General features: G+C 36.8%; 1 protein-coding gene across 1 annotated transcript in view; it reads left to right on the top strand.

Moving 5' to 3' along the window:
- The window catches only part of MYBPC3 (myosin binding protein C3), a gene marked incomplete at both ends in the record, with an annotated part of 61,145 nt that overhangs the window by 32,644 nt on the left and 2,705 nt on the right, over positions 1-25,796 (top strand). Inside the window, 11 exons of the mRNA XM_084287261.1 lie at positions 1,106-1,265; positions 2,672-2,776; positions 4,436-4,624; positions 6,630-6,764; positions 7,988-8,155; positions 9,621-9,709; positions 14,698-14,893; positions 19,225-19,364; positions 19,882-20,041; positions 20,608-20,744; positions 23,069-23,255. Of these exons, the coding sequence (XP_084143387.1) occupies positions 1,106-1,265; positions 2,672-2,776; positions 4,436-4,624; positions 6,630-6,764; positions 7,988-8,155; positions 9,621-9,709; positions 14,698-14,893; positions 19,225-19,364; positions 19,882-20,041; positions 20,608-20,744; positions 23,069-23,255 (1,666 nt within the window). The remainder of the gene's footprint in view (positions 1-1,105; positions 1,266-2,671; positions 2,777-4,435; positions 4,625-6,629; positions 6,765-7,987; positions 8,156-9,620; positions 9,710-14,697; positions 14,894-19,224; positions 19,365-19,881; positions 20,042-20,607; positions 20,745-23,068; positions 23,256-25,796) is intronic.

The raw sequence follows: 25,796 nt of genomic DNA, 5'->3' as shown, positions 1-25,796 counted from the left end.
CAGCGATTACCAATGACTTTGAACAGGCAAAACAGATCTGGAGAGTGAATTTCAAGTAAGGTATTGGTCAAGGAAATCTCTTTCTAATCACCGTTACATGGTGGCTGGATTACAAGCAATCAAAGAAGCTGTTTAAAACTCACTTCGATGTATTTATGAACGTTTATCCCCCACCTTTTTTTTGTTGTTGTTGTTTCCCCCACTAAACTCTAAGCTTCAATAATATCTAGAGGAAGAAAACTAAGACAAAATCTTACAAGACACAAAGAAAGATGAGAATGAGTCAAAAGAGTAAGCAAAGTATGTACAAAACAGTCAAAAGAAGACTTATTTTCCAACAACTTTCCTTTTTTTGTAATAGACAACTTTTTGATTTTGGTAGATACAAAAGATTTTACATTTGCTATGCAACAATACACCTTTCTCAGGGCACCTTTCTCAGGGTTAGGATTCTGCTGTGCTAGTCAGTGGACGGGCACAAATGCTTTGTAATGCTTCTTCCAAGTCTGAAGATATGTGGGCACATAAAGAGTAGAGCACGTTACAAATGCACAGCAAAGTTCCTGTGGTTATGTTTAGACCTCACAGTCAAGAGAAGAGTAGAAAGTTATCCCATATCACATTCTTGAGTGACAGAAATCACACTGATGCCATTAACAAAGGAATACAGTACCTTTTTTAGAAGGAAATTGATCAAATCTGTTATCTGATGCCAGATATTGTTGAACAGAAGTGTTTGCCCTAGTATTTGAATTGAATTTGTAACCCCCTTTGAATTTACAATCTACACAACTGTTATCCATGAAACTTTACATTGATACTTGTAGTTATCCCAATTAGGAATCTGTAGTACCGGGTGTGTGAAACTAGCAATGAATCATAACAACCTGGGGACTTTCAGAACCAATTTTTCTCTAAATTACTTGCTTTATGCATGCCATTTAGTCGGTATTTTCTCTTTTCTCCATCCAAATGTGGAGAAAAAAATATTCATAGCTTTTGAATAATATTGATAATATTCAAAATGAAGCTTTCCATACAGGCTCATTAGGCTGTCTCTGGCACAACTCGCATTGACTTTTCCTGTTACTTTCAATGCCCACAGCTTCTGTTTGAGTCTGAAGGCAGAGTTCGCGTGGAGAAGCATGAAGACCACTGTGTCTTCATCATTGAAGGAGCTGAAAAGGAGGATGAGGGAGTATACAGAGTTATAGTTAAGAATCCAGTGGGCGAAGACAAGGCTGATATCACAGTCAAAGTTATTGGTAAGTGAAGGAAGGAAATAACCAGAGCATGAAAGTGTATTGAGTTCACTGAAACTCACTCAACTCTGAAATTGATGCAGGTTCCGAGTTTAAGCTTTAAAAATAGACAGAAAATGATCATAAAGGCAGGAATACTTTCAATTACAAAATTTGGCAGAAGTATTTTTCATAGGTAGTTGCCTGCCTTGTGAAAAGGAAAGCGAACAACTAACATTTTATAGATGACATTCCCTTCTAAGGAACACCCTTCAGGCTAGTATGAGATGAGAAAAACTTCCTGTCATTTTTTTGTGTTTTCCATTTTTAAACAAAGATGACTTCCTTCTGTACATAGTAAGCGGCTAATGGCATAAAGAGAGGCAGCGTATCAGATACAAGATAGACTGACACTGTGAGTCACAGAAGAGCTGGAGGAAATATGCTTTTGAGTCAGTAATTTTTATCAATTTTCTCATGTTTAACTTGTTTTTACCCTACCATGTATATGACAAATGCTCAGGTTATAAGCAAATTTTGAATTGATAAACTGGAATTATTTTCATCTGCAGTATTTAAAGTTAGAATTAACTGCTTTTCATCTTTTATATCTCCAAAATAACAAAATATATGAGACACGCAGCTGTTATACTCTAGACAAAGTTTATTCTAGACAGAGTAAGAAACCCTGGAGCAAGTCTATTGTTACAGGATTGAGAACAAACTACTACTAGGTTTGGATTGCTGGTTCTCATTTGAGTGGAGGACTGGTGAAGCTGTTTGCTAAAACACCTAGCAGAGTTCTGTCCAGTGGTTTGAGGTAAAAGAGCCAACAAATGAGCAATTTTATTTCTTTATGAACAAAATAAAGGCAGGAGGCATCCTCTGTCTACAAGAGATTTCGCTACATACCAGAGAAGGAAATACCAATGCTGCTTCCCACTAAGAAGTGGGTTCTGTCTGTTTTCTTTTTCCTGGTTCATAGCATAAATCTATGTCAGTCGTAGATGACTAGATGCAATTTATCACAGCTAGCACACAGCTGATTACCCAAAACCTTGCGTTTTGCAAAAACGTGATGATGTCTGGAAAGAACAAGATAGCTGAATAATTAAACAGTATTTAAAAGAAAACCAAACTAACCTGGAAGCATCAAAAAGTAGAATTCACTCTGGATTAAGACCATGCATTCTATGTTGTATCTACTGTTGTAATCTGACAAATTTCTATCATGGCCTTTATAAGTCCATGATAAATACTACTACTACTACTAGGAAATTCCTCAGGATGTCTGATTTTTTTTTTTAAGATTTATGTATATGTATGATATACAGAAAAAAAAAAAAAAAAATTAAAGAAAATTATTTCATTGATTTGTGGACAATAAGTGTAACAGTAACAACCCCCATTCGTTTTCACGTTTTCTTCAGATGTTCCTGACCCTCCAGAAGCTCCCAAGATCAGCAACATTGGAGAAGATTACTGCACTGTGCAATGGCAACCACCTAAATACGATGGTGGGCAACCAGTGCTTGGTAAGAAGTGCTGAAAAACAAAGTTGCCAGCAGCATCACCTATATTATTGCTGCTCCTTTACAACGATGCCAAAGGATTTCATAAGTGTATTCACTCTAGGAAGGCTGACCCTCAGACATTAAAGTAGCAAATTTTCAAATAAGTCAATTCTGGCCCTTCAATATTAGGGAGAGGGTGCCCCCTGCCTGTGCTATTTGAATCCAAGAAATATTTCAGCAAGTTAGCAAAGCAGAAGATGCTAAAACTAGGTATTCCCATTCAAGACAGAAATTTTAGGTCAGTATACATGCCTTTGACCTTGCTTAGGAATAACAAAACAGAGCCGTGGTCATGTCAGACATCAACTCCAGACCTCTGCAATCTCAAGCACTCATGCAATACATTTTATTTCTTTTTAGAAAGCTAGTTCATAATTCTCCTTCACATACAACCACACACCATGAGTCACAAAACATATTTCAAACTCTTTAATGACTTTAAAATCTGCACTAAAACTTGAGGCCAAAATAATCACGTGATACAGGGAACAAGCTGAAGCAAGCAAGAGTATCACCCATACCATGGTAAGTTCTCTGCAGAGCACGGTGTTTGTCAGATAGAACTCCCTGTGACCCTCAGAAGGAAAAGGAAGTAAGGCAGGATCTCAGCTAATTTTAGAAAAAAAAAATCCTCTAGACACCAAATCTAGGAATTTGTTTAATAAAGATCATTGGAATTTCAGTTTCTTTTTAAAAAATACACTGAAACCTCCATGGAAGTCCCATGGAGGTGCCAGAGTTAGAAATGTTCTACAATTCGTTTAATCCCTTGTACAATACTTGGAAGAGGGGAGTTTGTATTTGCTTTTGAATATTTTGACCGCATTCACTCATGCCTCATTTAATTCAATAGAAGTTACCTATGGAGGTATAAAAAAGGTACTACTGGGCCAGTCTGTTGTTTGAGAGGAAACAAGCAAGAATTCAAAGTATTTGGTGCAAAGATACATAGCAATAGCTGTCATGTTACCACAACCAACCCCCCTGCCCTTGACTGGGCAAAGCCCATGACTTTGGTTTGTATAGTTGTCAGGATATACATTTCATAAAGTTATTTGGTTTGTTTTCACTGTCAAAGGAATGATTTTGTTAACGTTCCACCAGCAACTCTTAGCACTACCTGAGGAAGTAGTCTCATGCAATTAGCATAATTAGCAATTAGCATAAGACTGTGCTAATGATTGAGCTAGGCTAAAATACCTGAATGAAAGCCAAGAAGCAGCACCATCCATTAAAAAAAAGTTGCAGTAGCAAATTCAAAGACCAGAGAAAAAGATGTGTGCATTCTTGTCTGTCTTTATACCGTTACAGATATAGGCATTCTACCACAGCCTTTATTATTTGTATCTAGCAGATATAAAAAAGAAACTCACACCCCACCTTCACTGTTACGCACCTTTTATGGGGCTCAATAAGTATAATTGTTTGGGTAAGAGTGTCAGATAGAAAGTAATACAAGAGGAGAGTTGTGGAAAATACGGAAGCCTCACAGAACTCAGACGCAGTAATTTTGGATCACATTTGGCTCTTTATGTCATAGAGAAAAAGGTGCTTTTCTTGTTTCCTGCATGTGAAATCATAATTTGCAGTTCCTTTACGTCATAAGAGATATCCTTCCAGGCTATATTTTAGAGAGAAAGAAGAAGAAGAGCTACCGATGGATGAGACTGAACTTTGACCTTTTAAAAGAGCTAACCTATGAAGCCAAGCGAATGATTGAAGGAGTCGTTTACGAGATGAGGATTTATGCTGTGAATTCTATTGGCATGTCCCGGCCAAGCCCTGCCTCACAACCCTTCATGCCAATTGGTGAGTTCTACCCCACTCCGTATTGTTTCTAGCACATAACCAAGAACAGGACAATTTTCACCTCTTCAACTGTCCTTATGCCCAAAAAGAACATGTTAGGAAAGGTTATACTATATTTAATCAGCCTTTTCCTTTCTCATCTCGTCATCTTCCTCTTCTCTGTCTCTCATTCCCCTTCCTGCGAAGCACAGAGGTTCCAGTTTCATGAAATTGCTGATGAATTTTTAGTTGTTATAATTAGAAGTGTGAGAGTCAAGCTGGATCTGGAAAGGAGGAGAACTAATTGACAGAAATTTCCCTGTCCCTCTCAGTTTCCCCCATTGCCTTATGGGTGCAAATATCACTGTATCCCACCAAGCACTCCATTAATCCTGGCCTCTCCACAGCTAAAAGGATAGCTGATTAAAAAAATATTTAAGGAATGATTTCCTATAAATAATCCTTCCCATCACAGCAGTACAGTATCTCCTGCAGTCTCTGAGCTGGAGCAGAGAGTCCTCAGGAAGCCTGTCTGCTAAGAGCTTTGGAACAAGGAGCCACAAAATTACAATTAGTTGGAGATTAATATGACTAGAGTTGCTACATCTACAAGTATCAGTGAAGGGGGACAACCTGCTGAAGGAGATAACGTAAAAGCAGATGATGCAGTGAAGGGGTCAGAAGGAGCGGATGAACTGAAAGAAGGGTCTCTTAATTGTGGATTTCAAACACAAAACAGCTGGTCTGCAGCAAAAGAGGGCAAACAAAAACCATCAGGCGGAGCTACGGAAAAAAAAGGTCCAAGGGATTTTTTCTTGATTAAGGATAATGTTCTCACTTACTGCTTAAGAGGTTTGGGGTTTTGTTCGCGTACTGTGTGATTGTGTATGCTCCCAACTGCTTTTGTCTCATTTGCAGTTCACTGTTCTTGATTCCATTTGAATATGAAAAATTTTGACATAGCTATAGAAAGGAAAGTGGATGATGTATTTTTTGTAATAACATCAGGAACTAAGATCAATTTCAATCAGTTCCATAATTTATAAAGCTGTATTTAACTTACTTTATATATTACATATTAGAAATATTTCATATGTAAAATCTCTTAATTATATTCAAAAGCTATCCAGTTTAGAATATAAATATATACACATACAGAGTATATCAAACATATATTTCTTTAACATTATTGCTTTTATGTTACGCATAATATTACATTCCAGTAATTCCAAATGTAATTTTGAACATGTTATCTTTTCTATTTTACAGTAGCATTTATGCGTATTCACAATTTGGGATTTTTCAGTTAAGGCTTTTCTTGTTTGTTTCCTTTTTGATTAGTAGACAGGAGTTGTGCTTAAGAAGACTGAATCTAGCTAATGGTCTTCCTGAACTACGGATTTAAAAAGAGCCATGAGACTTCTGTTCTGAAAAGATATGAAATAGCTATATGTAACTGAAGTGAAAATTTTTCAGCCCCAAAATATTTCTCTCTGATATGTCTCCATTACAAATGAGCCAAATAGAATTAGTGTTTCAGTAAACGGAGTCAAAACTTGTAGACATTTTCTTCACTGTTTGAGGAAAACGCATTACATCAAATTTAGCCACTAACGATTTTGTCTATCTACAAACAGGGTGTAAATACAGCATACAAATTGTATGTATTTTTTATTTTAAAATTTTTCTGCAGACTTCTGCTGTCTCACTCGCCTACAACTTCTTTTTTCATTGGCTTTTACATATTAAGGGAGCATATGTGAATAGGAACTACTGTCTTACCCTCTTATCTTCCACCCACCTCCCTCAAACCCCCTAATACAGGAATCTTCTGGCACACATCTATTAAAATGAAGTACCAGGTATTACATTTTACAACTGAACTTCAGCTAAATCCATTTTATTAAAACTGACAATGATATATAATTCTATATCTAATATAAATACTAATCACAAATTCTACAGCCTTTGAATTCTCAGTTATACTGCCGTTTCTCAGAATTTACTTCTCCATATTTCCTTACAGCTCCTCCAAGTGAACCAACCCACTTTACAGTGGAAGATGTCTCTGACAGCACCGTTGCCTTGAAGTGGAGACCCCCTGAACGGATCGGAGCCGGGGGATTAGATGGCTACATTGTGGAATACTGCAAAGAGGGATGTAAGTAAGCACAAGTACTAGGCAGCAGCAACTGAACATTATTATAATACTACAGTTGCAACAGTTTCACTGAAATATCACAATAAATAACCATATCCAGTATCTCTAAATTTGAACTCCAATCTATGACTAACATCCTTGCCATCCATCACCAGCTTTACTCCGACATGACAGTCAAACCATGACAGTCACGTCAACCATAACCTCATATTCACAATCATAAATGTCAATAGAGGAAAGTATTAAAAAATACCAGTGCTGTTCTATAGTCACTGTTACACTTTTGTAGTATTCAAAAATTGTGTATTCTCTAAAAACCAATATAATACCATGACTGTAAGAATATCAGTCAAAGTTGCAAGTAACTGCTACCTCATCTCATTTAATGCTCGTGGTCTCATAGTAAGAATAGCTGCGCCATATCTACAACATTTGACTTACTGTGATGCTTATTGTTTTTGTATATGATGCAAATGTTATTGTATATAACTTTTATGTTATAAAATCAAATAATCATTTCAGCCATGGGATTTTCTCTGACGCTAAACTTGTCATATGACCTAGACTAGGGTTTTTACAGGGTATAATTTATCCAGAACTCATTTCTAGTCTTTAGTGACATTGTCATGAAATTACTAGAACCCCTAAGTCACTGTCACAGAAGAATAATTTTATCAGTAGTACTTCTGTGCTGTTAGAGTAACTAAGGAGGCACTAGGAACTCTGTTCTACCACATCAAACAAGAAAGTAAGAATAAATTCCAAAAGTTATGAGCTCTATTACTGTTTTCAGTATATACGGCTCTCACCATTCTGTCTGGATACCCACAGAAGATACATTTCAAGAAAAAAATGAAATTGAGGCTTTGCTTTCTAGCTAAAAATGCTTCCACAATCCCCCCCCCAATCTTTTGCTACAGAAAATAAATGTAGAGAAGCGCCAGCGGTCTAAGCTCCATAAAACAGAATGTCAAAGAAAGCACCCAAAGATGATTCCTGTACCCCTAACTATTTTGAGTAAAAAGTGTATGCATTCCTGAAGTGCATGTGTAAATACATCTTCTAGATCAAGAGTTCTTTCCCAGATTAGTTTATTCCATTTTAAGCATGGTATTGCACGTTACATTCATTTTACCTTAATACAAATTAACTTTCAATTGTAGACAAGGCAACAGTTTGGAAAAATAAGATCTTATTACAATATGAAAATCCTGTACTTGCAGCTACAGAATGGATTCCAGCTCTTCCCGGCCTAACCGAGCGTACTTCTGCACTGATTAAAGACCTGGTGACAGGGGACAAACTTCATTTCCGTATAAAGGCTATAAACTTGGCTGGTGAGAGCGCAGCAGCAATAATCAAGGAGCCCATTACTGTTCAAGAGATCCTGCGTGAGTACCTAGATTGAATAAATCTCACTCATCTATTTCCTCTGGTCAAATATCTAATCGTGTACACAGTGCAGAAAAGATCTGGAACTGACAAGCCCGTGCCTTCTTCTGAGGGTAACATCCAAACAGCTCTTTCTGTCTGACTACAAGACAAATATCTTCTGAGAACATTACCTTACTGTCTGGGTCTTTTCTTTCTAAAGTGTAGCTTTTAAAACAAAATCCTACTTTGTCCTTTCAAACTATGTGTGTTTCACCTCATACCAATAATGGCATTGCCTGCATTTAAGTGGCACATTTTTAAATATTTAGGGCTCTGCTGGAAAAGCTGTTATACTACTGCAAAATGACTGCATGGACCGGGGCAAGAGACCTCTTAACATAAAAGCAGTCATCTGCACCTGATTGTCCTAGATTATTTATTAACACTCTGTTTATCACCCAATAGCAGTAGATTATAATTCATTTGGCTGGTCTCCAAAAGATAACATGAGCTGCTAACAGTGTATCCCTCAACCTTTACTCGCACAAAGTGTCTGCCAGAGTCTCACTAACAGTAAAACAACTCAGTGTAAATGAGAGTTGTAATGCATCTCAAAATCAAATGGATATGATGACATATACCCTAACTGTAGGTTAATAAATTCTTTCTATAAATGACTGTGACAAGAGCAAGGGACATGGGGAGAACATAGAAAGCTTTCCAGTGAGGTAGCGGAAAGCAGGGAATGGAAGAAAGAACGAGAGCTAAGGTCCTAAGGTTAGTGAAAAGTAAGCTGCTGCCCTGTTACTCCACTCCTTCAATTTCAAAACAGAACTATAATGGAATGACTATAGAGAGGTACAGGAAATTCATTGATTGCTCTACTTTCTAAGTCCACAAACATCCCCAAATGACAACTTGCAAAAAGCTGTAGTAACAACAGAGCAATAGATTAATCATTGTCTGTAGTTGCTCTTTCACTCCAAGAGTCCTGTCCGCAGTCCTGTTTTGGGATAGGATACCCAACCTGCCCAACGGGGCTTTGAGCAACCTCATTTAGGGGCAGGTGTCCTGGCCCATGGCAGTAGGGTTGGAACTGGCTGAAATTTAAGGTCCCTTCTAACCAAAACCATTCTGTGATTCTACTGAACTGAACTCCAAAGAAACGAAGCCCACACAGACGGCTTATATCCAACAGAAGTCAGCCAAGTCTACCATTCTGAATGCAACACAGTTTCAGAAGTCCTGCTGTCAATGCAACCTGTGCATTGCTACCAGAATTGTATCTGGTAGCCAAATGCATTTGAAAGTTCTCAGAGCATAATCTGCTCCACAACTGTATAAACAGTTTTTGCACAATTTTCTTAGGCTTACATGTATCCAAGCCCCTCCTCTTTAGAGTTTTGCCTTATTTGTTCTGTAAGTAATATTTCAAGTAATCTAAAGCCCGAGATTTAACATATTACTAATGCTTAACTGCAGAGCGCCCTAAAATCTGGCTGCCACGCCATCTCAGACAGACTCTGGTGAAGAAAGTGGGTGAGACAATCAATATTGTGATCCCTTTTCAGGTAAGTACTGGCTTCTAGTTTGTCATAGCTATTTATCATTATCATAAAGTAGTTTCCGTTATGTGAGTTCCTGCGGCTTCACTCATTGAAAAGTATTAAACAAAATATGGCTGGTGATTAAAAAAAATAATCTCCCAAACATTAGAAACAAAACAAAAAACTCTGGTTTCAGTCAGTTTTTCTTACTGTCCCAGTTTCTTCCAAAAGAAGAAACCTCCTTTTGGTGAAGAAGGTAACTGCTCTAACTCTATAGCCTTTTCTTGTTAATTGACCATAGGATGCATCTTACACGCAAAAAAATACACACACACTCAAAAAAATAAAAATAAAAAATGCAAGCAACTACACTTCTGAAGCCAGGGTATATTATATTACTGGGCCATTTCTTAGACAAAAGTGTGTAAATTCATTTCTGTAAGTCTGATTACAGAAAATCGAGTTTGTATGCAAATAGAATACAACAACTAGCCATATACAGAATCTGTGTGTACAATAAGAATACCTTAGGTTTTCTTAATAATAAGGTATTAATATACATGAGCTCAAGGTGTTAAAAATAAAAAAAAAAAAAGGCATAGCATGGCAAGTATTGTCAAGAGTAGCTACATGTTGTTACGGCAGGCACAAAATTGCCGATATATTCACACAGGCTGACCTAGGACAAGCCTACCCAGCTACCCTGTCTGTTTTTTCTACAGCTGTATAAGCAATTTTAATGGCTATTCATAAAACACCACGTGCATTTTTTTGGGTGCTATAGTCTCAATAAAGCACAAGAATTAATGTACGAAAGTAAAAGGTCTACTGACTGAGACACGGGAACAGAAATTATAAACCGCAGATAAACTGCAGTTCAGAGAGCAATCCACTGTAATAGTCAATGTATCATTTAGTCTATTCCTCAGTCATAATTTGAAAAAAAAAAAATTTCTTTGCTGTCCACGATGGATCTTTATGATAATTTAATCACTATTATTATCAAAGAGTTTTGAAATTCTGTTGTAAAAAGTGCTAGAGGTATGCAAAAGATTTCTTCAGCAAGGAAGACATACATTCACATTACATTCATTTGTTTGGAAAGTATCAGCAGAGAAAAAAAGATATATATGACCAAAATCTATATAAAATATCACAAGTATTTTGCTTTGTGGTTACTGGGTTACATGAGGAGTTGCTTTTGCACAGAGATATATCTAATCAGTAAACAGTTGCAAACCAGCACATGGAGTAACTGCTTTGAATTGCATGCTTGCACTGCTTTGACATTATCATGTTTATTTTTTCCTTTCATGTTAGTTACCTCCAAAATTGCTAAAACGTCCCCTTCACTGAGGTTTAGCCACATGCAAAGTTCAACATTTTACATATATTTTTCAGTTACATAAATATTTTGGAATTTATGAAAAATAATTAAACTGGTATTTTTGCTGCCTTAATGTCTGAGCTGAAGTCTGAACTTACACAAAATTGACAAGCTGTTCCCTAAACAGAGGAAGTGATACAGTTTATGGGTTTATCCATTTGTGTCTGATGTCCCCTATACCTGGAACTTCCTAGCATAACAACCCTCTCGCTTAGGACAGCCTCATTGCAATAGGAACTGACAGTTCTTTGCCCTCCTTCCCTAAACTGGCCCAGCTGACATGTCCTCAATTCCCTGGGCCAGAGAAAGCACACGCTGCAACTAATCCAGGGCTTCATTTACCTTGACTGATCATTCAGCTGTTGCCAAACAAAATACATAAAGACAAAGTCTTCCCTGACTTTTCCTCAGTGGGGACACTGAGCTTTCTGTTCACCACCCTGTCATCAGTTTTCACAAAGCTGTAATACATTAATCTGAAGAGATTTCTAGTCCGCTGCCAGACTTAGCTGAAATAATCCAAGTAATTCAAAAATTATTTCAGTGTCTGATTGACAGACAAATCATGCAGTGGTATAAACTTCTGTCTCCTAAAAAGGTAAGACTAACAAAAAATTCTAACACCTATTCATCAACACTAAATTTTTAGCCAGAGAGCAAAACCAGAGGATTTTAATTCAAGAACAACTGAAATAAATTTGTAGCTCTTCTTAAGCAATTCTTAATATCTTAAAAGCTTCTTAAGAGTACTTAAAACTGAGCATCTTTCAAAAAAAAAAAAAAAAAGCAATGCAAAAAGAACATTTGTCTCTATTTTGAAAAAAGTTTTAGTTCCTGACCATTTTTACCGAGGAAAAAGGCCCTAAATAGATATTATTGCAACCTTTAAATTGCAAAGAGGATATAGTAGTAAATACAGAAATACCAGAATTGCTCTGAAACCACGAGGCACTGAACACAAGCAGGAAGAATACTATCTAGCCAAAGAGTAGCTTAGTCTTCTATTATTTACAATTTTTGTGCAACCTGTCAAAATTTTCTGGCTTCTGTGGTCACTACTTTGTCATTTAAAACTGAGTTTCTATTACATATTTTGCCAAGATATCACGAGCTAAACTCTATTTGCAAACCTATTCAAATCTTTAGATAAGAATGTGCAGAGAAAGACATGTACAACATTATTATTTATCAATGTATTTTTCTGTTGAGTGCATTAGAAAGGTGGGAGTTATTACATGCTGCTAGTGGGTAAGAGTCACAGTATTACTCAGCAATATCCTTGTCTATCATGTATGTGTAAATATAAATATCTAAAAGCACATAAATTTGCCATTCCCTTACAGTAAACTCCCTGAGGATACTTTGGTGTGCTATTTACCAACTCTGTCACTCGCTGCTCTCTCTCATGTTACCTATTACACATTACAGAAATCCAATCCTCTGTGATGTGTATCAGGAACGTGCTTTCTATCTGTTTATGCTTCTCACAGCCTATAAATATAAGACTATATGAAAACCAACACTGTGAACACTTGTAATCTTTCATTGCCACTCACAGCACCTCAAAAAGACCTATAATGAAAGCATCTGATCAACCACACTAGAGCAACAGTAGTTGCACAGCTTGATTTACAGGCAATACATTTCTTACAATAAAATAATGAAAAAGGATACTTCGTAATGTTATCATTTCTCATGACCATTTTTACCGAGAAATTTAGTGCCAGATCCTCTGTTCTCCTTATAATATCAATCAAGAACTATTCGATCTTGTAATCGGTCTGAGATATTGCCAAGTATTTATCAAATTAGAAATTTAAACAAACAAAAACCCTCTCTTCCATATAGTTATACCACTGTAAGTAGACTTTCTACTTTGAAAGCATTCTCCTAGTCAATGAGTTAAAAACATTCCTCATATCATTTTAAAGTATATGCTGAACCTAAAATAAATTACTTGTCAGTGTCACCAATAATCAGACATGGCTAGGAAAACAAACAGACATATCCTTTTCATTGTTCAAGAATTTCTACTATAGCTACCAGCTGAAGAAGAGAAGCCACCTCACAGGTTTTTTTTAAGAGTGTTCTAAGTGAAGGGTAAAGGTACACCAGAACAGGACAGAACAGCCTTACACCTAATATTTCAGAGCTACAGGCCAGATGGAAATATAATCCCTGACAGAAAACAGCAAGAAAACCAGTTAGTAAATGGGGAAAACGGAAGATCAAAAACCATTCAAGGTTTACTATTAACCCCGATGCAAAACGAATCACGATACAGCATCAGATGATTCAGACTCCAGAGAAGAGACTGTTCATTAAGGAACAGCATTTTGTAGGTGGTTTAGAATCCCTCCAAGTGCTATTTTGGACAGATCTCTGGTTTTGGCTTGTTTTGTTTTTTATTTCATATGAAAGAAGGGTGTTTTTTTTTTCCTAATACTACTGAAAAATTAAATGATGTCGCAAAGTCTTTCTGAGCAAGTAGCAGACAAGCCTAGAACAAAGGGGCAGCAGCAAAACAAACGGATTTATTTTTAAAGACACAGTCTTTCAAAGTATGTTCCAAGCACCCAGTGAACTGAAGAGACTTCTAAAGGTGCTTTCTCTTCTTGTTTTCTAGAGATGGTGACAAATACATGTCCTAACCTCAGTGCTTTGGGCTTCAGTTACAGGGCAGCCTAACCTGATCCAACTGCTTGCTTGGATGGTCTCACTTTCTCTCCCCAACCATTTGAGCTACTTCTGGCATTTGTAGCCCTGTGCTGCACCATTTCACCATGCCAATCTGGCAAAAAAAATTAAAAAAATATATATTTTATATATATATATATATATATATATATATATAAATGTTTTCTCCTAGATTGGCCATAAATACAGTTAATAAATACCCTATGCCCCATTTCTGTTTTATTGGGATTCTTGTTGTGGAAACATACTACAGAAGTAGCACTCAAAACTTCAGAAGAACTGACTACTATCTACCAGTTTTCCCAGAAGTGGCTGACTGACAGTGCTGTAAACCACAGATAGCTCTCTGATTACACAACACCATCTTTCATAGGTATGGCAACACTGTCTGTCTATACTGACAGCCAGAAAAAGAATTTTGCTACGCAATTATACGGTAAGTTTCACACCCCAAGACTTCAAAATTATAGCAATGTTTTGAAAGATATTGAAAATGCCAGGGGATAAAGAATCAAATGTTTTATGGGAGAGTGAGGAAAGGAGCAAACAACTAATTAACTCCTCAAATATTAAAGACTTCCATTCCTTAACAATCATCAGGGTGAGACAGATCAACTGTTGGCTTCAGAGATGCCTGGGAAAGAATACAAAAACCAGCACAAGTTTTTTTTTTTTCTGGGTGTGCTCTCAATATGATTTCAATCTCCTCTCTAAATACGTGGCATCCTCAGGTCACTGTGTCACTAAACCCCACAGATGAGAGCAGATATTTGTATGCAAGAAAACAGAAACTAGAAAGTGTTTAGAGACTCTAGTATCTCAGCTTTGCATATTAAGTTAGGCTTCCTAAACTTACAGAACACTAAAAAACAGAAAAGTGAAAAATGACAACCTATTATAGTCTAAAAATATCCTTTTTTCTCTTCAGGGGAAACCTAGACCCAAAATAACGTGGACAAAAGATGGTCAAAGTCTAGACGCCAAAGATGTGGGCATTCGGAACAGCAACACGGACACAATCCTTTTCATCAGAAAGGCAGAGCTTCACCACTCAGGAGCATATGAAATCACTCTTCAAATAGAAAACATGACTGATAAAGTTGCAATAACAATACAAATCATAGGTAAGCACATGACATCACCAGAATTAAGCATATCATACAAATTAGTTGCCATACTGGTGCAATCCAAAGAACCGTCTACCTCAGGACCCCTTCTCTGACAGTGGTTGACAGCAGGTGGCTGCAACAAAGCTCAGAGCAGGGCCAGCATGTCACTTGGTTTTCCTACATTTTTCCAGCTTGGAATGATCTGTGTCCTAGAGACTTCCTGCCTGAGGGAGGATTATCTCCAAGAGCTCCTCAGGGAAATTTTCTTACATGATTTTAGCCAGTCAGCTTTTGAATCTGTGTCTAGTTTCAGAATCCAAATATGCTTTTGTACGGAATTTCACAATTTAAGCGCATGTACACCTACCTGGTTTGGTTCAGTTCGAGTCTCTCTTCTGAAAATCGCATCTGACATCCACAGTTTTGTAAGAGAAAGACCACAAAAAATCATTTAATCACCTTTTCCATGCTACTCATTTGCGTTGTGTAAGCAACCCTTTAAAACAAAAATCTGTTGTGTAGATGCATCTGTAGGTAAGTTAGCAGAAAGAATACTTGTAAAACTAGCCAGATACTGTGGAGGGTTATAACAGTAGGACAACTTGACAATAATTAACAAATAGCTAAAGTCATAACATCCATCTATTATTACATTATAACACTTTGCTTGCTGCAGTTACCATTTTTCATACCCACATAGATATTCATACATAGTATCCAAAATTCTTAACTTCAAATCAGAATAATTGATTTCTACAGAATGAAGATACACATCTAGAAATAGATCAAGATTTTTTTTTGTAAGTGTGATTCGAGATAAGATCAGATACATTTCCACATTGTCATAGGCAATGTTGTTCCTTTGACAATGCAGGTTACCATTCCCTCCTCAGAAACAGGGAAGAAAAAGAAAGAGGGCTCCACTTGAAGTTGGTAGCAGTTAAGCAACACAGAAGGCAGCAACTTTTTCTCTGACAGATTAGTGTAAACTAAAGAAAGGAAGAGAACAATAAATGGAACAAGAGCAATGCATTCTATGTTCCTTATTTAATTCCATGCTTGAAGCTAGTTGGCTTCAATACTTAGCAGTTTGGAAGAAGACAAAAAGGATTACAGCTAATTACAGTCTTTGATTCCAAAATGTGTCAGTGAAAAGAAAATTATGTCATGCTTTGACACAGAAAGTAACAGTTCACCTATTAACAGTCAAAGACTAGATTATTACTGTTTTACATATCCTTCTTTATGGAATTAAATTAAAAGCAATCTGTAATTGCATTCCTTTGATCATTTGTCATTTTTTTGGCTTTGATTAATTTACAGCTTAGCTACAGGAAGAGGAGACAGTTTTCATTCAGATATCCAGAATTATCCCTAGCTGTCGCTCACTTTTTCACAATACCATCCAAGCCTAATAATCATCTCCCCAGTAGACCCTGCAATTGTGAGCAACAACTTAGCATACCAAAAAGGAGAACTAACATCTCCAAATTAAAACAGATTGCCTAAACAAAATTGGTATAAATGTGAAAAGAAGGAAAAAAAATAAAATTATTATAGTATTATACTATCTTTTCCACATATCTTAACAGATACAGCATTCTGTACTTCTTTGTGGGGTTGCTCTTTTACTAGTTATTAGAGAGAAATGTTATTAGCAGGCAAGCTAACAAGCACTGAAACAAAAAGCCAGATATAGAAGTGTAAGTACTGCTTATGCTATGATCTATTGTTCATAACAATTGTGCATACATATTAAAAAGATGGGTCAGAAAATCAATTAGTCTGGACATTTTTTCAGACAAAGAAGCAGATTTGCGTGCTCATTAACAGTGCAAATTGTGAAAGGATTTGGAAACTCTTCAAGGACTCCAAAGCTGATTTGTGTCCTGTCTCTTAGGCAGCATAGTCAAAATCAGCAGTATCAGGTAACATGGATCCAAAAATCCCACCATGAACTTTCCACTTCTACAGGAAAAAAAATATATATATTCCCTGCTACCATTTTGGTCACATTACTTGGGATGTAATACATCCAAGTAGAAGGGTTCAACAGCATAGCTGCTGGAGTTATTGCTTGGTGTCAACCCACACCTAGATTTTTGACTGTCTTCTGAAAAAAATCAGACCAACTGACGAGGCATACTTGTGGCAAAGTGCATACAACAGTTTTTGTGAGAATCTTTTGAACTTTTTATACAGGTTAAAGAGGTTAGCAGACCCTTCAAAATAGTAGTTTTTTGTTGCCAGGTTCCCTCTCCATTGGTTTTCAAACCAATCCAATGATAGCAACATGTTAGTCTGCTTGTGTCAGATTTCTAACAGAGTTCCTTCTTTCAAAATGAGTTATATTCCACACAGAAGACCACGTTATTGCAGATTTAATTTCAGTTCAGAAATTACTTTTATGTATGAAACAAGAACTTCAATACCTGCTGTGGTACTCCATAGCTGTCCTTGTTTATAGGTTGCAGGATTATTATAGTGTGTAGGATTGGAAAATATCACCCAGTTATTGAGTTGAGTTCCCTGCAACTGTTGCCACCAGAGAACTAGCTTAAAGGCATCTGCAGAGAATTTAAACATCACGGACCTCAAACTACTTACAGTGGTCCTTCACCATCAGGAATTCACATGCATGAAAAGTTCACTACGGGGACAGTAAGGAGGAATTTGGAGTTAATGAAGTAGTTCAAGGGTTAGGAAAATTCTGGATTTTAGCAGTGTTACATAAAATTGCATCTCTTTAATAAGTTATATTAAAGGATATCTGACTAGAACTAGATGACAGTTTTTATTAGTATCCCATTTCTTTTCTCTGTGCTGTGTCCTATGAGTAAACTAGAAATTCTGCTGTGCAGAAAAATTAAATGATATTAACAGATTCTCAACGCATTCTAAAACTTGACCAGAAGGTTGTCAAGTTTTATCTTAGGTACAAGCTATCATCCTGGCTTTCATCCCAGCATCAAAATCCTGCCAAGCACATTTCTTCAGAAAGCTTTGTTTTGCTTTCCTTGTTCATTTTAAAATACGCATGACAACGCTCTAGTATATGGATTTCAAAAAGGTATAGAGAGCCACTGGTAATCACACCAAAGAGAGTTTTAACGTATTTTCTTCAGAAAATCTTACATTATGTGCTGCTATTAAACAAGTCCAGCAGTCTTACCTGCATGAAACCCCCAGAAGACAGACAGATATTGTCAGTACAGGACTAGATTCAATATTCTAAACACTTCTCTTTGTTGAAACCACTTCACCCTACTTAGCTTGCCAGCAAGTTGTCTGGAACCCTCTCCCTCTGCAGCTTTGGGAAACAGAGGTGACAGCCACAGTGACTGCTGACAGAAATGAGCAGAGGTGAGCATTCTTCTCAATCTGACAGTGTCAGGAGACCTGCCTGCATACCACAGCATTCCCCCAGCTTCACACAGGAATTGCCAGCGAGCAGGCAGGCATAATATCAACGGTGGCAGTGTTTAGTCTGGTAAGACCCCTCAGCTGCACATCTCTGGAGAAGAACAAAAACAAATTAGTAGCAATTTTATAAGGAAAAGAATATCTAGGACAGTCATTCTGCCATTTCTCAACAGGTTCTCTTGTATTGTTCATGCAGTGCCTCATCAGTAGTACACAGCAACAGAGCACTTTCTTTCAAAAAGGGTATCTGTTTATTGCCCCTAAATGCTATGATCAACTCCAAAACATCAGTTGGTGAATCTTAAGGATTTTAAGGCCTTTCATCTAGCTTTCAGTGATGGCTCAGAAAAGGTCATTTAAAAGCTGGGCAAGACACAAGGCTTGCAGTTTTATTTCTCCAAACATAATGTAGACCTGTTCTTTTTTAATGCTATCTGTTTTCCAATCAAAAGCCACAAACGAATTGTCCAGACAGTCCCAAATGACTGCCCTTCCTTTGTTAAGAGGAATATAGACCCGGGTCTTTTGTTGTTACTACTCTCAGTGAACCTAGATGACCACTAAATTGCACTTTTAGGTTAAAAAACAAGTAATAAAACTGTAGTAAAGAGAGTGATCACGCCCATCCAAACACCACAAACTTCTTTTTCTATTGTTATAAAGAGTTTGTCTCATTCCTATGTCCACTGTGTTGTCTATACATTTCTCAGCATGCTTCAGACCTCCTAGAATACTAGTAAGAAGGACATTTGAAAACTTCCCACTTTAGCAGATTACAGTTTCAACTTCACATAAATGAAGTGTATTGCTAAGGAACAATTACAGATTGCTCTCCAGTTCTATTTTTCCCCTGCATGAAAGGAAATGACAACACTGTCCGTTCTTGAACCAGAAGCAAAGGTTTGTTTATGTCTCCTCTGCAGACAAGCCTGGCCCTCCTCAGAATATAAAGCTTACAGATGTTTGGGGATTTAATGTTGCCCTGGAGTGGACACCCCCACAAGATGATGGCAATGCACAGATCTTGGGCTACACAGTCCAGAAAGCTGACAAAAAGACAATGGTAAGAAATTGCACCGCAACTGCTTACTCTGGGAACACAGAGATTGAAGGAAAACTGCTAAATTCATGACCCTTCTTTAGAAGGGACAGATAACTCTGTTTAGAAGGTGGAATTATACTTTCTGCCTTGAATTATATTTTTGACAAATGCAGGGAGAAACTGAAGGGGAGGAAGAAACTCAGCTGCTGGCAGTCCTGTATGTCAGTGAAAGTGGAAAAATGTCTCTTCTCAGGGAAGGCCCCATCAAGTTGTCATGGCCTGAGGAGACACTTTGCATCAAGTTCCCCAAATGAGTAGAGTTGAAATGTAAAGAGGTTTTCTTTTTCCTCAAAATGCAGGTATATATACAACTACAACATCAGCCAGAAAACAGATGAGCAGGAAGGAACACAGTGTTCATTTCCCAAACTACTGTTAAATACTTGTCTACCCATCGTTACCTTGCAGTAAGAAGGATCTCTCCATAGCATGTCTCACCTCTTATAACATCTTTCTAAACCGTGTGGTCTCGTTACAGGAATGGTATACCGTTTTTGATCGCTACCGTCGCACAAACTGTGTAGTGTCAGAACTCATTATGGGAAATGAGTATTTTTTTCGAGTCTTCAGTGAAAATTTGTGTGGATTGAGTGAAACTGCTGCAACCACTAAAAATCCTGCCTATATCCAAAAAACAGGTAATATTTATTATTCAAAACAAAGATTGTAAAAGCTTTTAAAAGCAAAGATTCTCTGATTCTATTACTAAATGGAAAATACAATGTTACTAGATGCACTACCAGAAGTGTTTTCATTACTTAGTAGCTAGCACGTATGAGGTATTTTGGCATCAACAACCCTGACCAGGTAGGGTTTCTGTACTAACATGAACATCTCTTAAAAAATATTTAAACATACTGTCTTCCTAAACTATATTATTTTAAGAATATAATTCAACTAGGAGATTATACTTGCATTCTAGGGTTAAAAGTGCAAGATCTCTGTGGTGACGACTTCCCCCTGCAGTCACGGTTTTCACATTTTTAACAAAAGCAGAAATCCAATCATAGCCAGAACCTTTTATTTTAACTAAAGCATTAAATGTACTTAAAGTTAACTACATTTAAAGATTTATTACATCACTAATGTCAGAGCTTTCAAGCTTCCCTAAATCAAACAGGCAAATAAAAAAGGCAACTGGGTGGTACAGAAGTCATCAGAACTGCAAACACAGTTCTTACTATTCTGTTTCTTTGAATTGCAGGCACCACTTACAAGCCGCCTTGTTACAAAGAACATGACTTCTCTGAACCTCCTAAATTCACTCATCCTTTAGTAAACCGGTCTGTGATTGCAGGATACAACACCACGCTCAGCTGTGCTGTGAGAGGAATCCCCAAGGTACAAGATACATCAACTGTCACTGATATTGTTTCACCAGGCTAAGAAGCTGCTTTTGGATTTCATGCCAGTTAGCATAGTTAAAGTAACTATATTAAGAAAATGTAAATGTCCCTGAATTATCACCCCTAGAGATAGCATTTGTGTGGTTGTGTGCAGAACCATAACAGGGGGATGCTCCACAGGAGTATCTTTATATCTTCTTCTTAGGTTATCATCTGTTTTCTCTCAACGAGTTCACCAAACACAGTGAGCTAGAGAGGGCAATACAGGCAGAATGGGAAGAACAAGTAGGGGGGGCAACACACCAAGGGAGACAGAGGAAAAGACAGAGAAGGAGTCACAGCTTATGCAAAGCCTGCCATTTACAGTATGTATATAAAATCTACTCTCTAAGGATGATAAAAAAAATTAAATATATATATGTATGTATGCATCTTGCCACAACGTATATTTTTTTCTCTCTAGTCTTCCAAGAAAACAGCAGTTAATGTAACACTGTCCTATTAACCTAAGTAATGCAGAGGATCACCAGTTTTTCTGTTGTATCAATACACCCACATCACGTTTTGAGAGTCTGATGAGTTATTTTGTAAAATTACCCAGGAGGTGTAAAGTGGGTTTTTTTTGGGGGGGTGGGGGAAGGGAGAGGGGTCTTTTTTGTTTTTTGCTTTTGTTTTGAATCTCAGAGGAATATTTTCTCACTCATATCTGTTGAAACCTCTGCAGACGGCACAGAAAGATGTACTTTTTGTTTGTTAGAGTCAGCAACAAGCAGTAAGCACTGTATGAGCTAGGTGCTAAATTTAGGTTTCTCAAAAACGGGAAATAGACTTTTCGTCTGCAGTGAAGGAATTTACCGTATTATGACATAATCTTGTCATAAATCTAAATAACAAAAAATGCAGTGCACTTTTCCTTCCCCCTTCTGGTTGCTTATTTCCACCTCCTCTCCCTTCCTCATGCCAGCACAAGGATTTCACAGCTATACAGCAAAACATGTAAGATCGCAGCTTGTTCAATTTAACTTAGGAAAAAAAAAGAAAAAGAAAAAAAAGATTAACACAATCATTTGCTCAGTTCACTGGATGAAGGAGCTCCAGACAAAAATCAAATATAAAAAAGCACAGCCACATAAATAGCTGCAAAATAACAAGAACAGTATAGAAGAAGAAACATGAGCAAGTATGGGCAAAATCCATCTTCCAGTAGCTGCCTTATCTTAGATTAATCATGAAATTACAGCGTTAGGAATGATGTTCCCTCTTGCTTAGCTGACCTGTTTGATTGCCTATATGCACTTCATTACGTGTGCATAGTTTTAAGTAAGATTGTAAGAAAAAGTTCATGTTTTACAGCTGTTCAGTACAGTACTCTGAGGCTTTTAAACATAAGGTTGCTAACTCTTCTTGCCACACTAGCCCAAAATACAAATAGTCCTCATCCTTCATAGCTCATAGTCTTGAAGCAGCTTTTCCAGATACATTTTTGTATTTGCATTGCCCAAATTAATCATAACAAAAAAAAACCTCTGTACCTAACATAAAACTCATTAGTAGGACATTTTCACAGAGTAGCTTATGTTGGTAGACCTTTCCAATCTTGAGTGCAGATTAAGTCTACCTGTATCTGTATGGCACAGTATGACCTGTATGGCATGACAGTCACCACTTCAGCAGACAGATTTGTGCCCTGCTAGCAGTGCTGAAATAAAAGACATATGCCCAGAAAGATAGAAATGGTATAGAAAAGGATGAAAAACATTTGAGTCAGGGAAAAATAATAATTAAAAAAACAACTAGTATCTTTAAATAAAATTTTGAACGCTAAAATTGCTAATGGTGTGCTAAATGACTTGGAAAACCTTTTCCCAGAGCAAACCAAGGCATCCCAAATTGGACACATTCTAACAATTGTGCTCTGATAGTCTATGCAGTTAAGTTCTCGTTATGTAAGATACCTGAAGCATTCAAATATATTTTAATATGCATAATAAAATAATCCCTGAAGGAATGAATTTGTAGCTAGTGAAGGGTTATAAAAATTGCAATAAGATAGGGTACAGAGCTACATGTTCTACATGTTATTAGAGAGTTAAAGAAAATACTGAACACTTGGATCGTTAGTTGCATGAGTCTGAATGAGCAGAATATTGCTCATTCAGAAGATAATTCCTTGAAATTTCCTTGAAAAATAATTAACATTGCCATGTAATATACAGTCCTCGTAACGCATAGACCTTTTGTGGTTAAATTAAAGTTGCTATACCATAAGTCTTTCATTTTCTGCTTTCTATTTTAATTTTTTTCTTGTGTGTTCTTCAGCCGAAGATATACTGGTACAAAAACAAAGTGGATCTCTCTGGGGACGCCAAATACCGCATGTTCAGTAAACAGGGTGTGTTGACCCTGGAGATCCGGAAACCCACTCCATTTGATGGTGGCTTTTACACCTGTAAAGCTGTTAATGAGTGTGGTGAAGCTGAAATAGAGTGCAAACTGGATGTCAGAGGTAATCACATGAGCATTATGCATAACACTAATACTGCAGTGAAGTAACAACAATAATGGGCATCTAAAAAATATATATATTCCCCTTTATCTAACACTTTTTTTCTTTATTTCCATCTGCTAACTACACAGAAAAGCAAGGTTGTATTTTTCATGTTAAGCTGTTACAACAGAATCAGATTACTTGCTAGGTAATATAGAAATTAAGGTAGGTAATGTGTGTCTGACTTGGTATTGCTAAAGAAGGTATTTACCACTGGAACAGAGGTCTACCTAAAACACAGAATTGTGAGTAATGTAACACGGGTAATCCTTTGAGGTATACATATACTTTGTGCTTGAAAGTTTTTAATTCCTTTCAATGACTCCAGTCACTAGCTGTTAGACACATGTAAGAGATACTACCTGCTACATCGCAAACAATTTTCAGGTGGACACTGATAATTTGTTATCGAAAAGGACAGGAAAAAATGTCACATGTTTACACAACTGTAAAGGATATTGACTAAACATTTTCAGCAAAGCCACTACAAATGTATCTATTTGTCAATATAAACTTGTATGGCAACACTTTCAATGTTCATCAAAACCAGGAAAAGTTGTGAAAGTGACCTGTAGAACAGACACTGGCAGAGATCTGTCTTCAGTACAGCAAGCCTGAAGATATTTCTACACAGGGTTTGATATTTCACTCAGCGCTAAATCAGGGATTAGCACACAGCACACCCTGATATCCTTGCTCATTTGGGTCCTGGAAGCAAGCAAGGCAGCTCTGATGAACTTGGTCTAAGAACTCTGAAAAGCCTACCTAATGTATATGTAGCACCTTCTTGAGTCACGTACCCTACTTTCAGTACAACAGCTACCACAAGTACTTCTGTTCAGTGCAATACTGTACATCGTGGACATGGCTCAAAACTTATTTTTATCATCTTCTGAAGCTTGCTTCAACATTAAATCTCCTTAGTATCAGCAGAGATCAAAACAACCATGACAAAAATTCCATATTTCCCCTTCAGCAATTTAAAATTTGCGTCCTTTACTGTCTGGTAACATAATTTTACATATTTCTTCATCTTCCAGTACCTCAGTAAGACTCTGAATCTAAATTCATCTGCAAGCCAAGGTATGACTCAGAATAATTCATCTGGATACAGGAACAATGGATGTCTGGTTAAATATATTTTTAAACAATCTTTAGTTATGCATGTTATAGACTTCATGGAATTTTGATAGTCTGAGGGGGGGTGCATATTCTGATTTCTGTCTGCTTTTAATAATTATCCTGTGATCACATTCTTGCAAGACTGTTTGATTTGAAGTCAGTATTTCACAGGTCTCAATCTTCAATACACTGTACATTGTGTATAAATCCGTAAGATTAAGAGTACTTTATTTTATTTCTTAACTCATTATAAGCACTCCATATAGAAGGCATGCTATTTATTAATATAGAGCTAAGTAGTATCAACAATTTCTGCGCATTGATCATAGTTAAAATTACACTGCATCTATTTTGAGACTTTTTAAAAATGGAAGTGCTATAAGTTAGTTGATTCGTGTATTCAACACTAAATCCTTTCTCCCATTCTGTCTCAGCATCAGAGTGGAATTTGAAGACAAGAAAAATGAAGAAATTAATGAAGGATAATTTCAGTTACACTAAAGAATCCTGATCACCTTAAAAGTGATTTGATACATGTGTATTGGGAGGTAGGGGTGTATTGCAGTGCCCTGCTTACTCAGCATATTTTCAGACGATTCTTCCCTCCTTTCATATATCTATTTTAGTTTCACTGTCCCTGTTTGCATGTGAAGATAGTCAGGGAAAGAATGATAAAAAATTTCCCCATTACATACATAAGATGTCTGAAAAAACAAGTACTAAAATTACAAGTGAAACAAATTCCTAATGTCTGAGACTAGCATAAATTCCCCACTTTTGCATTTTTTTTCTCAGACTTCTGAGATGCTTCATAAGAAACAAGTAGCTCAGAATAATGAAATACTAATGGATTATCTCTAATATTGAATCACCTTTCGTCATGTCAATCTCTGCACAACAGAAAGTAATTTTCATTCCTCCTGCTTTTACCAGTAATGCTCGAAGTACCCACTTCTACGCTCTTGAGCAGACTTTTATAGAACCACGTCTGAAACACACCATTTGAAAATCTATGGGTTAGGCTACTATTGTGCTTTATATAGAGAATAGATTATTTGATGATCTTGAGGTCTCTTCCAACCTATAAATTCTGTGATTATTACCCACTACTGTTTTTCTAGTTTTTGAAAAGACACCTGCATAGACTTCCAGTTATTTGATGTTTCTGCAAACAATAGATATCACAATAATGTACAGAGATAATTTCGTACATCAAATGAAATGATGAAAGATGTAGAGGAAGATTATTTGCACAAATATATATATATAAAAGCATGTAATAAATGCAATGAACTTACTGTCATCAATTATTACTGAAGGCTTTTGAAAGTCTATCTATATATGGTATGTATATCTTCTCACCTACCATTTTGAATA

This window comes from Netta rufina, assembly GCF_964035555.1.
Source record: "Netta rufina genome assembly, chromosome: 5".
NCBI lineage: Eukaryota > Metazoa > Chordata > Aves > Anseriformes > Anatidae > Netta > Netta rufina.
Note: the sequence above shows the minus strand (reverse complement) of the source record. Positions and strands in the feature narration are given on the sequence as shown.